General features: G+C 46.1%; 1 protein-coding gene across 1 annotated transcript; it reads left to right on the top strand.

Annotated features, from left to right (window-relative positions):
- Nucleotides 1–1,282: 1,282 nt before the first annotated feature.
- GJA5 (gap junction protein alpha 5) lies at nucleotides 1,283–2,392 on the top strand. The gene has a single exon (XM_009485144.2). It carries the CDS (start codon nucleotides 1,283–1,285, stop codon nucleotides 2,390–2,392), a length of 1,110 nt encoding a protein of 369 aa, XP_009483419.2.
- The last annotated feature ends 14,480 nt before the right edge of the window (nucleotides 2,393–16,872 follow it).

Here is a 16,872-nt window from a genome sequence, read left to right as displayed (position 1 = left end):
ATTTTCAATAAGCGTGACTGTGGGAGAACATTATCTCCAAGGTAATAGTGCACACTTTATAGCACCTAGCCCTTAAGTCATGCACAAGGGAAAGCTTTGCAGTGCCCTGGGAAGGTAAGCATGGTGAGTATAACTGGATCAGATGATTGCTCAAGCACTCCCACAGAGCCCCACAAAAGATGGATTAAACCAATCGTTCTCTTTTTATCCAGGGGGTTAAGTGACTTGGCCAGAAACAGTCTGTCAGAGTCAGAAACAAAAATGAAGCAGGCTCTTCCTCATCAACATCTTCATGTTGCAATCTTACTACCAGCTCACCAAACTTTTCCTCTCATCAGACCACCTACCAAACAGCAGTTCCCAGGAGCTGCTGGTCCTTGGGATGCATTTCAAAGGAGGCTTTTTTCTTTGCCTGTGTTATATGAACTGTGAATTTTGTCTCAAAGCTTAAGAAAAGAGGAGGGAGCAAGATCCACCATTTAGATTTTGCAGCAGTTCCCTCTCAGAGAGGCATGACAGGGCGGCAGCAGATTAGTTTTACAGGACTGGCACAACTCACCAAAGTCTCCCCAAACATTTGCAGCTTGTAAATGAAGCACAACTGGCAACACAGCAAAACCTGTGGGCAAGGGGCAGGTGGGCAATGGGAAGGTTTTCTCTGCATTTCTTTCAATGGTGGCATCGAGCTCAGAAATGAAGCCCAGAGCTGCGAGCACTTCACGTTCCAGGTGTTGGTACAGGTATTACACAAAGGTGACATATGAAAGTGCCAAGGCACTGCTCAGACCAAGCTGTAGACTCCAGTCTTACTTCCCAGGGGATCTGCCCATTAAGGATTCCCCAGAGCGCAGTTTGCAGGCAGATGAATACTGCTCTAACTACACAGTCCACAGAGACTGCAGTGAAAGGCAAGAAAGTCTGCAAGTGAAAGTCTGCAAGAAAAAATCTGGCTCACCCTCAAAGTTTTCCCAGCCTGTTTAACAGGTTGTAGTTGGATTATGCAAAAAAGACCACTTTTTGTTTCAGTAGCTGAATTAAAAAAAAAAACACCACCACCACATTGTTTTCAGTGGATGTGAAACAAAGTTTTCAGCAAACCAGACCTCATTCATTTCAGGTCAAATGAAAACATTTTCTTTGACACAAACCAAATCATTTCACTCTATGCATTCCCAGTTGGGCATTTCCTCACCATCCTTAGAACCACTCTCTTCTATTTTCTCCCACAGAGGCTGTGTCCAATTCCCCCTTCGAGACTTCTCACCCGTGCTGGTGAGCAGAAATGGGAGACTGGAGTTTCCTGGGAGAGTTCCTTGAGGAGGTCCACAAACACTCCACGGTGGTGGGGAAAGTCTGGTTGACCGTGCTCTTCATCTTCCGGATGCTGGTGCTGGGTACAGCAGCTGAGTCGTCCTGGGGGGACGAGCAGTCTGACTTCATGTGCGACACCCAGCAGCCTGGCTGCGAGAATGTCTGCTACGACAAGGCTTTCCCCATCTCCCATGTCCGGTTTTGGGTCCTCCAGATCATCTTTGTCTCCACCCCATCTCTGGTGTATATGGGCCACGCAATGCACACAGTGCGCATGGAGGAGAAGAGGAAGATGAAGGAGGCAGAAATAGAGGCCCAGGAGATGAAAAACAACGGTGACACATACTACCAGCAGAAGTGCCCCGTGGCAGAGAAGGCTGAGCTGTCTTGCTGGGATGAATCAGGAGGCAAAATCATACTCAGAGGCAGTCTGCTGAACACCTACGTCTACAGTATTTTGATTCGCACTGCCATGGAAGTGGCCTTCATTGTGGGACAGTACGTCCTGTACGGGATCTTCCTGGAGACCCTGTATATCTGCCAGCGGGCACCTTGCCCCCACCCCGTCAACTGCTACGTTTCCCGTCCCACAGAGAAGAACGTGTTCATCGTCTTCATGCTGGCTGTTGCAGTGCTCTCCCTATTCCTCAGTCTGGCCGAGTTGTACCACTTGGGCTGGAAGAAAGCCAAAGAGAGGTGCTCCCGGTCTTACAAACCCAGCCCCAGCACAGCCCCCGGCAGATTGGAGTCCGCCCCGCAAGTAGAAAGGGCCCAGATGTACACTCCTCCACCAGATTTTAACCAGTGCTTGTCAAGTCCCAATGGGAAGTTCATCAGCCCCTTCAGCAACAAGATGGCCTCCCAGCAGAACACCGCCAACTTCGCCACCGAGAGGGTCCATGGCCAGGAGGATGCTGCTGGTGAAGGGCCCTTCGTTAAATCCAGCTACGTGGAGAGTCCGGAGGTGGCCAACGAATGTGCAGCACCCGCCTTCCCCGAGAACTACTTCAATGAGAAACGCCGGTTCAGCAAGACCAGCCGTGCCAGCAGCAAGGCGAGATCGGACGATTTGTCTGTGTGACCTGTCTCCAGGAGGGATGAGGAGAAGGAGCAGTCTCAGCGCTTAGTAAAACTTGTGCAAAGTGGACTCCAGACTCTTGCCACTAACCTCTCTCTGTTTTAACACCCTCTTGCTCCTTTTCAGTGAACATCATTGTTATATTGCAGACAGCACCTCTCACAGCTTAAGGCAGGGGCAGCCACTGCGAGACATGCACTGAAGAGAGGCACCAATCTCGAGATGTGAAGCTCTCAGCCATATTTTCATCATGGGACCCACAGGATTGGAGACTCACCATCCTTAGCCTGGTAGAGCACAGACCAGCAGACTCTTGAGGCTGCCCAGCAGGTATCCACTGCAATGCTGTATTCAACAGACTGACAGGACCTCAACCCCCTTGCATCTTCTTTGCTGTCTATTCAACATTTGCCACATGGCAATTATACTGAGCTGAAGCTTTTCTCACCTGCAGGGAGCAGAAACACACCCGTAGGCTTTCTGAAAGAAAGACTTTCCTCATCTGCTTTGTTCTCGCTTCCTTTCTTTACCTGAGCCCACATATTTTATACCAGTTTACCTATACAATAAATCCTACTTGAATTTTTTGACACTGTATATAACGATTCCCCATAGATAAGGACATCCATGGTCCCCCACGCACAGCTGCCTCATATCTAACGTTGGAATCCCTTCCTCATTCCTAAGTCAGCGCGGCAGACTGGCCCTGGGGCCCGGGGATATCACTTAGATGACCAGTTGATGAAGACTAGGGAATTTTCCCAAGATACTTATATCATCAGTTCTAAGCAAGACATCCATCAAACAGAAATAGAGATTCTCCTGTGAGAACAAATATCCTACTAGTAAAATAGGAGGAATTATTGTGTGGAATCAAAGTGATTTTTCCCCTTTTTAAACTCATGTTTCAAGCAACATGAATGCTGCTGAAAGGGTGCTGCCAGCTGCCAACTTGAGAGAAAAAACATCCTCTGTTTATCTGCAGAAGAGGTACGGCCTGTGTCTTCTCTCACTAACCTACCAAAACATTTCAGCATCTTTTGCAAGGAGCAAGAGTCCTCTCCAGGTCCTGCACGTGATTCAGCTCTTGGCTGCTCTCTCAAGCCTGCCAGCCAGTACAGGCCAAGATATTTGTCTTCACAGCAAGTCCCTGTTCTGCCATCAGGTCATCTTCATCTCCACTCCATCCCTAGCACATATGGCATAAGAAACCACCCATGGACCTGCTCTTTCCACCACTGCAGCCTCTCAGAGCAGCCACTGGGGCCCAACACTGCACAGTGAGTCTGGTGGGTGAGGTCTGTAGGCAGCTCCCACGCCAGATACATTTTCTCACTGCAGAGCTGACACCCCTCTTTTAAAGAGAATTGCTAAACAGAGCTAAGCTGCTCCCTGTTGTTTACCCTGCACTGCCCTTTCAGACACGGGCCACAGCTTCCCAACATTGGACTGCATGAGCAAATGGCCTGGGACCAGCTTATGAGGGGACCGAGCCATTCCCTGTCTTAGGAGCCGCTGAAAGGGATTGTGAATCCTTGCTCCTGATACATAGTTAGCTTTGGTACAGTTCCCTGTACACCTACATACATATTCACACACAGGGCAGGGGGGAGGAAATAATTTTCTTGTTTATAAGTTTTTTTATATATGTGTATTTTTTAATCCTGAAAAGACCTGCGTGCTCTCCTTAACATGAGATTTTAGTCAATCGTGCCTAGGTTTCTCCTAATAAAGTTCTAACTCCATCTCTCCTTGTTGATGTTTCTTCTCTCATGTGGCTGAGAATGAGCTGCTGGCACCGATCAGGCTGCCCGCCAGCCCCTGCTGCTCAGAGATCACAAAAATTCCCATCACCCAGAATGGCAGGGATGAGGGGAGGGTTCGGCCAGGGGGATAAATAATAAACATTGGGAAATGATTGATTGACTAGCTAACAGAAGCCCCCTCCAGCTCCCCCGCTTGCCTCTGCACTACACCAAGGAAGACTGGGAAGAGCTGGCCAGAGAGCAGAGCTTCCACCCTCTTGTGATGGAAACACTCACTCCTGGCATCCCCTAGCACACCTCTGCACCCAGAGAGGCCACCTGCGATGTGAGGCCAACTCAGCAAGAAAAGGACAGCAAAACCTGTCCCCTGAGCATCTGATCACTTGTCAATGCAGTAACAGGGCCTTGAAAGGCTTTTTAAGAGGCAAGGTCTTGAGAGACTTTGGGAATCCACTGCTAACCATCTCTGCAAAGAGTTCCTGTGGGTACTCAGATCTCTTAAGATGTAGTTGTGAAGCCCAAAGAATACCCTTTCTTCCCTCAGCTGATGCCTCTCCCCCGATTCATCCCTCATTCCTACTTTCCAACTTTCACAGGCTCCCTCCTTCTGACCTTGGATCCCCCTGTCCATCCAAAGGAAGTGCCCTTCCTTCCTTTCTCCACACAGCCTCCCATCCCATGGGACGCTGCAGGCTGGGAAGCTGGAGACCAAGTACTGAGTCCCAGCAAGGAGCCTGAGAGGGGGCATAAAGAATGAAACTGGAATTTGATGAGGACACCAGGATGAGGATCTTTAACAGTGTTAGAAACTGCAGGGACCACTTAAGATCAAAGGAGCCTTGGTTTGGTGGTTTTCAGCCCAGAAAGGAAGATACGACCTGAGCACCCACAGCCACACAATGCAGCAAGGAGACAGGATTAGTCCCACAGACCTGGGGTTTTTAACTGGGATGCGCGCAGCCCTAAGTATGCCTGTTCCATAGGGTGCCACCTTGCTGGGAGAGATACGCAATGGGTAAGGCAGGAGCTTGTTAAAGCATATTCAAAAACTTGGCTATTGAGTGATATTGGTGTTTCATAGGGCCACTCAAGCACTAACCCAGTCCTTGTTTAATAAACTGTTCTTGGTTTATAATAAGCAATAGCCCAAACTTTAAAACTTCTGTGCTACAGACACTCAGAAGGGTTGCGTCTCTGCTCGAGAGCGAGGTATAGCCAAAAAATGAGGATAAGGATCTCCTCTATGCCGTTTCAGACCTCCACAGTCCACGCATGTTCACAGGTGGTGTTTTGTTGGTCTTTGAGACCACAGGAGTACAACCATCCCAGCTCGCTGTCTCCCAGTCTAGAGAATACATGCATCAAAGCAGATAATCTCTCTCTGCCACTCATTTCTTAATGCCTCCCTGGTTCTCTCTTCTAGGTATAACAAGTGGGGAATATTTGATGGATGGATGTTTGCACTGGCTGACAGACCATAAACTTGCGATTCTTGAAATCCACTGTCAAGGCCGGCCAGGCTATCACACCATGATAGGAGCCCATTTACTTCAGCCAGAGAGCAGAGAGGCTGGCCTGTCATTTCAGACAGGTTTTGTATTTATTGCTTTGTACCAGATGGATGGATGGACAATTTTATAGTTGTGACCTAAATCAACATTATATATTAAATTCAGCCCTTTGATAGGCACTCAATCTTTAGAAGGCAGCATTACAAAGACAATGCTCCAAGGGGGAAAAAAGAAAACATGAGAGAACTTTTCATTCTGCTCTCGTCCCTCTTTTCTCCAGAGTTGTACCTGCTGGGGTCAGCTCAGCCTCTCAAAACTGAATTCTCCAGCGAGAGCTGGAACTGGCATGTAACAGAAATACCATCCCCAGTTGCCTCCTTAGTCAGCACACCTCAAACCATTTCAGCATCGCCTCCTCTAACTGGTGTCTGAAGGAGCCAGGGGCCAGTTCTGATCTACAGCCTTGTGCTGATCAGCTGCCGAGCCTAAGATAGGAGAACAGGGAAACATGTGTTTCACCAAGCTCTTAAAACAGAAATACTTAATCCTATAAAAGGAAAAGCCATATTTAAAAATGCATAGAATGCCAAAACTAACAAAGTAATGAATCGAGACAAGGTCATGCCTGTAGTCCCTCTCCTCTCTCCAAACAGCACAGTGGGACAGCTGAGTGGGCCAAGAGACAAATGAGGGAGAAACTGAGAGAAATACTTAAAAGTAACAGCTGATCTAGAGCACATGGGTCGAGCAAGTTGTTTCCTCTTTCGGAATATGTGAGCAAGGCAACACTCAAGCAAACTCAAAGCCGATAGCATTTAAGACTTAAAAGGGAGCGGGTCAAAAGATGCCAGACTACACAATCTCCCCTCAATTACTTTTCCACAAAATATCACTGAGGCCAAGGAATTAAGATCCAAAAACCAAAGAATAAAAGCACTGTGTGTTCACAGGAACGAGAACATGCTTGACTGGACTGCAAACGGCCACGGTATGAAGAATGCAGAAATTCACAATTCAAAAAGTCAGCATAGCATAGTAGAGAGCCTGACCCACAGCAGCAGCAAGCACTCCGGGCTGCCAGCATCAGCAGGAGCCACGGAGCAGCAGCTCTCCTGGCAACACTGCTGCTGCCTCCCGGGAAGCCTGAGGCAGGCATGAGGGGAACTGCCGACCCCAGGGGAGCCTCCTCTGCCGCCGCTGCTCCCTTGGGAGGCTCCCGGCAGCAGTGCAGTCTGGCCAAAAGGGTGCCCTGGATCTTTATAAGCCTGGGCTCAGCAGGAGAATGGAGGTACAGACGGCACACGATCTCTCTCATTCTGGGCCCAAGAGTAGCTGGCACCAAATTTTCTACTCATTCAAGCAAGGAAGAATGACTTTAAGAACTGGCACGAAGCTGAGAGGCAGCTGAAGGGATATAGTGTCACTGTTTCAATGATATCCCATTACTGGTTTTCTCTGCTCAGTAAAGCTCCCAGGGAAGTCTGATGCTTTTCTTCTAACCTGGTGAACTATCACCAGGTGCACAAAAATCAGAAATTTCCCAGTGGCAAAAACGATGTGAGAAAAGGGCAGCAGTGTCTTTACAAATGGCATCTAAATAAATAAATAAATAAATAAATAAATAAATAAATAAAGCAACCAAATGACAAAACCAGTAAGCCCTGTTCAGGACTATAATATCAACCTGGAAGTTGTTAAAGAGAAAAGTAAAAAAAAAAAAAAAAAAAGAGGACAGGAACCAATACCTGGGCGACGTGGGGTGGGGAGCTCCATCCTGAGTTCACATCACATCCAGCTCTCAGAGCTGAAAGAGCTGGTCAGGCTATGAGGAGCTTCCAGCTGTGATTAAGACTGGTTTGCAGTAAGAAGCACCAGGATAAGGACCGGTCAAATTTACCTTTAGCAGTCAGGTGAGAACTCAGCCTTTTCCCTCTTACCCCAATAAGACCTCTAACTGCCCCAAGGAATTTTGGCACCTCCTCCCAGCAGGGATTACAGGAGAGATCCTGTACAGGGCCAACACCAGTTTTTGCACCCATTTGTGAACAAAGTGCAGTATTTCGATGATTAGGTTACCAGCTGCAGTCTGGAGGGACTGAGAATGAGGATGGAGAGTGGCAGCTTCTTAAGATGCTCCTTTTAGGGGGAAAAACTGTGACTGAAGTACAAAAGTAATAGCTTTGCTTTTGCCTTAAGTGTTCATTGCCTACATGGTCTAGATTATTAAAGATTTTTCTGTGGACCACAGGAATTGTAATACCATACATTTATTTATGGTATTGCATTTATTATATATATTTCTATATATAAAAATAAAAAGTCCTCATGAAAATTTGATGACAGAAAAAGAAAGAGGATCAAACGAGCTTATAACACTCACTGTAGCCAAATAATGCAGAAATTCTTAATTTTTCCTCCAGTGAACATTAGTTTACATTTCTTAAAATGAATTTGCCGAGACCACATTCACATACCACCACTGGTTTCCCACAGACTTTTGAGCAATTGAGTTTGATGGGCAACAGAGTTCTCAGAAAGTGAATGTCAGTCATGGAAACTAAATTTTAAATTCATATGGACCAATATCCACCCCAGAGGCAGCTGTGTGTTCCTCCAGCCATCGGGAAGCACAAACAATATTGTGTAACCAATCCTGCCAATCATGAACCAAACAACGCACCTCCACCAGAGAGTATGTGCAATAAATACACACCAAAATGTGTTTTGAAGACAGTTATGCATTAGATCAGTAATATAAAACATCTGAGGGAACCATGAGATATTGGCATTCTGCTGGTGGAAATGGTGGTTTCTTCAAACACATTTTTAGCTCCTGAGACATGGCTGGGAATCCTCGGCGCCCATGCAGGAACCCCACAGCAGCATGCATGTGGATAAGGGGCACAGAAGACCCCACTTTCCTGGCTGCTCACAAAGTTCCCATGGGAAGGTTCGAGTCCTTCAGGAGCTTCTCCACATGAACACTTTTCACCATTTTGTGCTCCCGCACAGAGGGTTTTGTCACCCCCTCGCAAGCCCCTACACTTCTCAAGCACAAAAGCAGCAAAAACACCATGAAAGCAGTACAGTGCCAGCATAAAAGATGCTCCCCCATCCTCTAATGCAGTTTGCCATGCAGGGCTTCATAGCCTAGCTACTAACACAAAAACACTGGTCTCTGGATGAATAAAAGCAATTGTACCACATTTGCTAGCAAAAAGTATTCCCCCAGAGCAAGCCAGGAAGCAAAACTTAGAAAAGCTGCAATATTTACATATTCCTTTAAAATTATTTGTGGACCAAGGCCTGTAGGACTGCTACATTAAGCCACTTTCCTCCCTCGAGGTGGCTACATCTCATCAGTGGATTAGGCACCTTTCTTCTTTTTTCATTTCTGTATTACAAACTCCGTTCGTCTGGCCCGTGACAAGCTCCTGGGAGGCAGCGGCGCCACTGCAGCATTTGCAGGAGCAGGGCCAAGCCCCCTGCAGACCAGTGTTATTTTTTGAGAGGACATCTTTATCTCTCAGGGCTGGACCACAGCGGGAAAGTGTTCAGGGATTACTCTGAGCTGGGTTTTGTGACTCTATTCCTATGTAGGAGGTCCTTTTTATCATAAGGTTAATTTAGACAGGAATGGTCAGGACAGATGGGGCCAAGCTAGAAATGAAAATGAACTGTTCGGGATCCACGAGAGAGTTACATTTTCTTGTTCGTGTTGGATATGAACCTAACCTTAAAAAGGTAGGTTAGTGATGATCAGCTATATGACAATATAAAGAAAGCAAAAGATACATCAAGCAATTTTTCTAGAAACTGGACATGGGCTGCTAGGACATGACATTTTTAACAGCAGCCCCAACAAAACCTGACACGCTCATATTCAGCTACACACAGGGTTTCACTAGAAATCATGTCAGCCACCAGCTCCTACCCTTAAAAGGAATCAGATTAGCAGGGAGAGGCAAGCCTGAGGTCAGAAACTTGCTGCTATTTGTTTGGGTTTGTTTTTTAAGTAAATGCCGTGCCAGCTCTTCAGCCTGGGAACAAAGTTTGAGGTTGGAAAGTGCTCCTAACTGAACCAGTTTGATGGGCTACAGGCAAGACGTTTCAGAAACAAGTGTCTAAAATTAGCCATTGCTAAATCATGTCTTCCAATGAAGCCATGTTTGGTTCCTACCTTGCTTTTCTTCCACTTCAGCCCAGATTCAAGAAAGCACTTAAGTACACATGTATAGCAGAAACTACCATCACCTTCGCTGCATAACATGAACTGTCAACCCAAAAGCATATGTGGTAGCTGGTATTTCACTGAAAAAAATGGGCTTTTTTCCAATTCATTTTCCCCTTACAGATCATGAGAACTCTTTTCTCAGCTTTTTTTCTGAAATTAGGCTTTGGATTATTTTTCCCCTCTGTGGTCTTGTATTTTCTTAGGATACAGTTACACTTTCCTCTTCATATTTCTAGTTTCTCCAGATTCCTTTCACCTCTGGCATTTCCAGAGAAATGCCAAATTTGAGGACTTTCTGAAAAGTTCATTAAAGTACCCAGTCTTAAATCAACAATAAAGACATTCATAAAATGAAAGCGAACTCGGAATAATCCTCACCGATTCCTGATGGGTGTCTCTGACCATGCAAGCACATCACAGCTCCCAGCACAGCGAGGTACCTGAGAGCTTGAGGAGAACCTCAGAAGCACACACGCCGAGATACCTCAGCCTTTTTCCTCTCCCAGGGCATACCTGGGGGTAAGGTGAACAGCCTGCTTCCTATGGTGCAAATAGGCTATAGCTTTCCAAAGCACTCGTCCCCGCAACTAGAATCTGGGCTGCCACTGCCTCATGCGTGTTTGTAAGCAAGCAGCAAGGCTGCAGTGCGCACACATACACGCATCACAGCACAGCATCACACATCCGTACGGTCTCAGACCCAGAAACACAAATACAGCCGGGCCTGGCTGCACCGCACTTGCACACAGAGCCAGCTCCAGCATTACCCCCAGCATCTCTGCACCACAGACTGGCCTGCAATGGGAGTCCACAGCTTGCTCTATTTCTATTAAGAAGCATTTTAGTCCTGATATACAGGTACTTACACTGGGGACAACATTTCTGACAACCGATTGCTCTCCTAACAGAAGCACTTTTATAACGAGAACTATTATTTTAATTAACAATTGGAAAGCACAGTCTAGGGATGAGGTAATTTCTAATTATTGCAATGGGGTTTAAAAAGGTATGCACTGGTACTAATAGAAGTTACTGACCCCACTGGAAATTATTGGTTAAGGTTCTCTTCCCTACACTAAGCAGACAGTCAGACCAGGCACAGTAGCATTAAAACCTACAAATCTGTGAAAAATTCGCTGCGGTCGATACACCGCAGTTCATAATGATTATTTTTTGTCCACACTGCTGCTGTTTGTTTCAATCCATTTAGCAATATTCATTAGCTCCCCACTGCAAATTAGGGTAATTTAGAGTAAGAGAACACGTAATAAAGTTTTTTACTAAGGGAGATGTGCCCCGTTCCCTTCTCCGATTCATTTGTTGACTCTGTTGACTTGCAGTCATGTTTTACCAGGAATCTTTCTTCAGAAATGCCAAATGCGTCATGAAAAACATTGTGCTGTCCCTTTCTTACGTCTCACTGTCACTGACAATTTTAAATCATACGTTTCTCTTCCCGTTTATTCTATTATCCTACAAGGGAAGGATATTAAACTCCGATGCCAAGACTGTTTTGCCTCTGCCCCTTTTTCATGGCTGCAACCACAGATACTAAAGCCCTAGAAAAACTCGTGTGTCAACAATCCTTAAAATAAATACTAAAAAAGAGTCTTACGACAAAACCGATGTTAACCATACCATTGTCTGGGATACTTCAAATTCTTCCTCTCGAGGAATCTCAGTTGCTCGCATTAAATGACTCCCAATTGAGACATGAGACCTGGCAGCAGTGTAAATACCCATGGAGCACTGGCTGGTGCAGCTGACAGCCAGATGGGATCAGAACGGCAACAAAAGATAATACTGAGTCTGGACAAGCAGCTCAGGCACCGGCCTGAAACTTTGGAGAGTGCCCTCAGGTTCCTACTCCAGCAAGTTTTGTGTCTGACAACAGGCAAGCCACCTGAGCCTTTCTTTGCCTGAAATTCCTATCTGGAAAATGAATATAGCGGTCCTCACCAATGGCTAAGGAGGTGCTGAGGTCCTACAGGAATGCAATATCCTGAGGTAGACAAGAGATGGACAGGGGAACCAGAACAAAAAAACTTTATGTCCAAAGGAAAATCAGTTGCAGAGGAAGAAAAAGCAGGACTAAAAAGTTTAAACTCTGTGTCTGTGGAGCTACAGTAAAACACAGATGTAGCACTCTGTGTGTACCCATGCAACATGCACAAAAGCAACACGGGGCTATTTCCATTTTGTAATAGCAGTGGTTTTGTAACTGTGAGGGTCCAGGGCTGTCAGGCAAGACCTGAAGGAAAGGTCATATCCCTCATTCAAACAGCTACTAATACAGTTTGAAAACCAGCTGAGCTCTTGCATATACAAAGCCTTCTGCATGTACTTTGCTACGTCACAGCCTTCCTGGTGCGACAGGGAATAAGCGTTATTCCCATCTGCCAAAAGATAATCTGAGTTTGAATGGCCTACTGAATGCTGCATGCGAAATTGCACTGACTTTGATTCAGCTCAGGTTCCCAGCGCTCCCTCCACAGTTCTCATTGTGTCAGGACCCAGTTTCAAGTTCATTACCTTGGTATTTTGAATTAGCACCTACCATCTGCATGCAAATATACTATTTGCAGCTAACATTTCACCAGCTTTCAAAACCTGCGAAAACTCTCAGAAGAGATGCAGCTCGATCCTTCCAGCACTGTTGCACAACTCGGGTTCCTGTGTGCTGTTCTGTGTTTTGCCACGGATTCACAGCATCGCCAGGGCACATCATTAAATCTCCTCACAACACTGTCTCTGCTGGGTGTGCACTAGAAATCACAATGATGTGTGTACAACTTCACTGGGGAACGGTACAGGATAACAACTGTGAGCTGCATGGATGGAAGACAGTACAGATGAACCATGAAGTTAAAAAGGGATAAGTATGTATTTCTTCATTAAAATCATCAGCTCCTGATTTGTACTGGATTTCTCTTGCTGATTGCGCATAAGCTATATACATGTCCTTTGTTTATGAATGCAAAAAACCCATAGTATGCCTCACCTCTCTGCTAGTTCTCGATACAAGGAGCATTCACCCTATCATTCTGCAACTGGTATCACACCACATCTGGAGACTGCCCAGCCTCCGCCATAATTCAGCTGGTTTTATGCTTCCTTATAGCTGGTGGTGGGGAGCTAACTGCTGTTGGCTGCCTACTGATTAACACCATCCAGTGTCTGTGTCAGTTCGATATGTAAAAAGCTTTTCCATTTGACTATATGAACCATATTAAAGAGACCTGCCATGCATTTGTAATTAGGCACTGAAAAATAAAGTGACAAGGCTCAATGTCTGCTTTGAAAAAGTTCTGGTTTAGGCCAACAAAACTGATTTTCACAAACCTGTGGGGAAAATGCAGTTTTTAAAAAATGGGGTTTTTTTCCCAGTATAGAAGAGCTGCAGGACCAAGAATAGAAGGATGAGTTATAAGCCTTTCAAAGCAGAGATTTATCATGGAAATTCTGACAACCATCAATGTGAGCAATGCCGCCAGGCACCACTCACAATCCACAGCATCTTTCAAACCTGTCGGGGGTTTTTAGAAAGGGCTAAAAATAAATGCAGAAATGCAGCAATATACACACACACAGACACACACACACATATATATATTATTGTTCAAAAAAGAACAGGTGGTCCTCCCAGCAGTGTAAACACAGATGACTCTTGAAAACAGCTAACAAACGCCCAGCTAAGCAGCCTTTCCTAGCCATACAAGCAGCACATTCAGAGCTCTCCTTGAGTTCTTCCAGTCTGCCAGCCATAATCATCTGGGATCCTGACTCTCTGTCATGACGAGGCCTGAGGACTTCCAAGCGTCTTGATCTCCTTCACCCAGCGTATTCACACAATTCCACCCCCCTGACCTCCTGCAGATTATTGGCCTTCTGAAAATAACACACACGGAACAGCTGGTGGGGCCAGAAATGTCTTGAATGTAAATAGCACAGGTCCCTGAGACGAAGTTTATGTCCCCTCTTCTAGCTCCCACTTGATCTGACCCCCATCCTCATATAACAGAGAGGAGTATATACTGAAGGGGAACAAGGATCAGGGTGCTACGGACAGCCCACGAGGACTCAAACAGCCCGTCTGGATGACTGCCTGTTGAAACACATCAGGTTCACCACCTGCAGTGAAGGCAAAGAAAGAAACGGGAAGCAGCCTTGAAGTCTCAAAACATAACCTAAGCCTGCAGCAAAATAAAAGGATAACATTTTACGCCAGGTTCCAGTTATGTCTCCCCAGCCCATGACAGGAAGAAGACAGAGGTCACGGGCTGTATCACACACAAATCCTACTATTTGGGCACTTCTGTGTGAGTACAAAAGCATAACGAAACAACCCACTTTGCTAGGAACCCACTGTAAGGCTCAAAATGATCTCTTTGTAGCCCTTCTCCCCTGGGTGCTTAGAAACAAGCAACTGTGATCCTTTACACTTGCAGCACCTCCTTTTAATTTCACATCATCCCAAACCACTTGGTGTAATATTCACAAGAAGTAAAGGGAGTGGTGAAGATTAGAAGTGCCAAATGGCGAAACGCTGCCACAGGGGAGCACATCTGCCACCGCGTCAGAGCGCCGAGTCCCAGGATGCAGCATCTCAGCCGCAGTGAATGACTGGCAGCTCTCCCACTGCACCCGGACAGCTCCGCCACGCAGACACGAAGAGTCCCCCTGACATGGCTGGGAACAGCTTATCCAGCTTGCTTCTGGAGGCTCCTACTTATCTCAGCCTTCATTTGCACGGGAAAAACACTCTTTCAAAGTTGAAAACTGGCCTGCTGTTATCCCAGAGAGGTGCATAATTGAGTCGGCATGATGCCGCAGACTACCAAGCGCAGCAGATGGCTGTAGGCATCCTCCAGTTTAGGATGACAAAGTTTGAACAAAAGAAAAACAGAAGGCGGGGAGCGCATCTCCTGCGCTAGGTTACAGGGCGGGGGACGAACCTTCACACGATCGGTATGTCACCCAGCACGCAGCCGGCTTCCAGCTTTCCCACTGCCACACCAACAATGACCAAATGCCCAAGCCTGTAATTTAAAAGGAAAAAAATCATGTCGTTCCAGGCAAAAGGGACACAAAACAACTGACTGATACCCTGTTTCTAAAATCCACAGAAGAAAATCGCCGAAAACGTCCTCATGATACCAACCCTAAATGCTACAACTTCCAGGACTGTCCCACATAACCTGCAGGAATTTAGAAATAAAATTATGACCTGCAAGTATCGACACACACCCTTTCACTACTGGAAGGTAAACCACTGATGTGAAAGCATGCAGAAAAGGAGACAAGATGCATAGATCTATACACTGTACCATGAATGGTGCCTCATGGGGAGGGCTTGGTCTGCGGTGGCATTTAGGAGTTTATTTTTGCCGATTCCACCCCAAAGGATCACAGAAATTGGGAGTGGAAACATTCCTTCCATTTCCCCAGGCGCCTTGCTCACAAAGCAGCTGGCTACAAGGTTCACAACGACAGACAGACTGGAGTAGACGAGAGTGATACAGCTCCACAGGAAGCAATACAGCACACTTGAACAATTTATAAATAAATTTCTGCTTTTTGTGAAGGCAATACAGCTTATGTGCCCAGACTGACTGGTTTATAATAGCCACTGTGGTCACTGATCCTTGCAGGACACAAAGACATCATCATTAGCTCTACAGCTGGGAATGGTGAAAGCTTTTTTGGCTGCAGGGTAAAGCAGTCTGTGATTCTGAACATGAATACTGCATGTATTCTTGCCCATGTTGCAAGGGTGGAGACCTGCCAGTTACAACACCTGAGATTTCAGTAGCCATAGTCACTTCAAGGGACCAGAGTGAAAGCACCTTAAGTGTACTCAGAGAGCCAGTCATAGGAACATTTTGGGGTGGAAGAGGTATTTGGAAGGCTAGAAAAACACTTTGTGCTGGAGCAGAGCAGAGCAGCAGATACTCCACCTAGAAGTGGCTCTGGCAAGCAAAGTACCTGGCCATTAAGACATGTTCCATGCACTCCATGCAGTTCACGGAGCTGCCCCAAAACAGGCACGTGCCCCGCAAGGCCAGGACAGGGAGACGTCACGCTTAGCAGGAGCTGCTCGTGGCTCACTTTGGGCAGTCACGCCAGCCTGGTTATGCCATCCTCCTCCGGCAGCCAGCATCACTGCCAGGTTCCCAGCGCAGCTGCAGCCTGGGTTGCATAGAGCTGCAGGAGAACATCTCCAGCCCACTCCCCTGGCTGAACAAAAAGCACTTGGAAAGGAACCAAAGAAGCCAAGGCAATCTAAGTCTATTCTTTGACCCCTACCATTCAGGGGGAAAAAATCCTACCTACCTAAGGGGTGCCCAAATTCTATTTGTGTCTCTACCATGCAATCATTTTACAGTAAATCTCTGAATTACGCTACAACAGCAACAGCTATAGCCCTTTTTTCAGGGAGAAGATGTTTGCCTAATCCAAGAAAAATAAAACACTGGAACTCATCAGGCTGAATTGTTTCTTTGGTGGGTATTTTCTAAATGCTATTTAATTTCAATCCATGTCATGGAATAAAAATCTAATCATATAGTTGGTCGCATGCCTTATCAATGTATCAGCCACACAACAACTGCGTGGTTTGGTTGAATGATGAAACTCACTATGACTCAGTTTCCTCTTCAAGAAAATGAGGATGTAAATGCAAACTTATCATATAGGAGTGTTCTGAGGTGTGATACATTTACAAAACACTATAAAAAGGTAAATGATACATTTATGAAACACTATAAAAAGGTAAATGATAGCAACAGTAATACTTCGCAAAGGTAGCAATCATTGTAATTTGGTTAAGTTCCAGCCAGGAGGAAATTTGCGCTCTGCTTTCAGAGAGAAAGGTTTCCTGAAACTTGCTTGTTCATTAACTTCCCCCAGTGAAACAAAGCTCACCCACAGTGGCCATTGGAATAGCCTTCTGTTCCTTGTCTGGTCACAAAA

The sequence above is a fragment of the Pelecanus crispus genome, chromosome 1 (assembly GCF_030463565.1).
Source record: "Pelecanus crispus isolate bPelCri1 chromosome 1, bPelCri1.pri, whole genome shotgun sequence".
Taxonomy (NCBI): domain Eukaryota; kingdom Metazoa; phylum Chordata; class Aves; order Pelecaniformes; family Pelecanidae; genus Pelecanus; species Pelecanus crispus.
The sequence above is the reverse complement of the archived record's forward strand: the minus strand, read 5'-3'. Positions and strand labels throughout refer to the sequence as shown.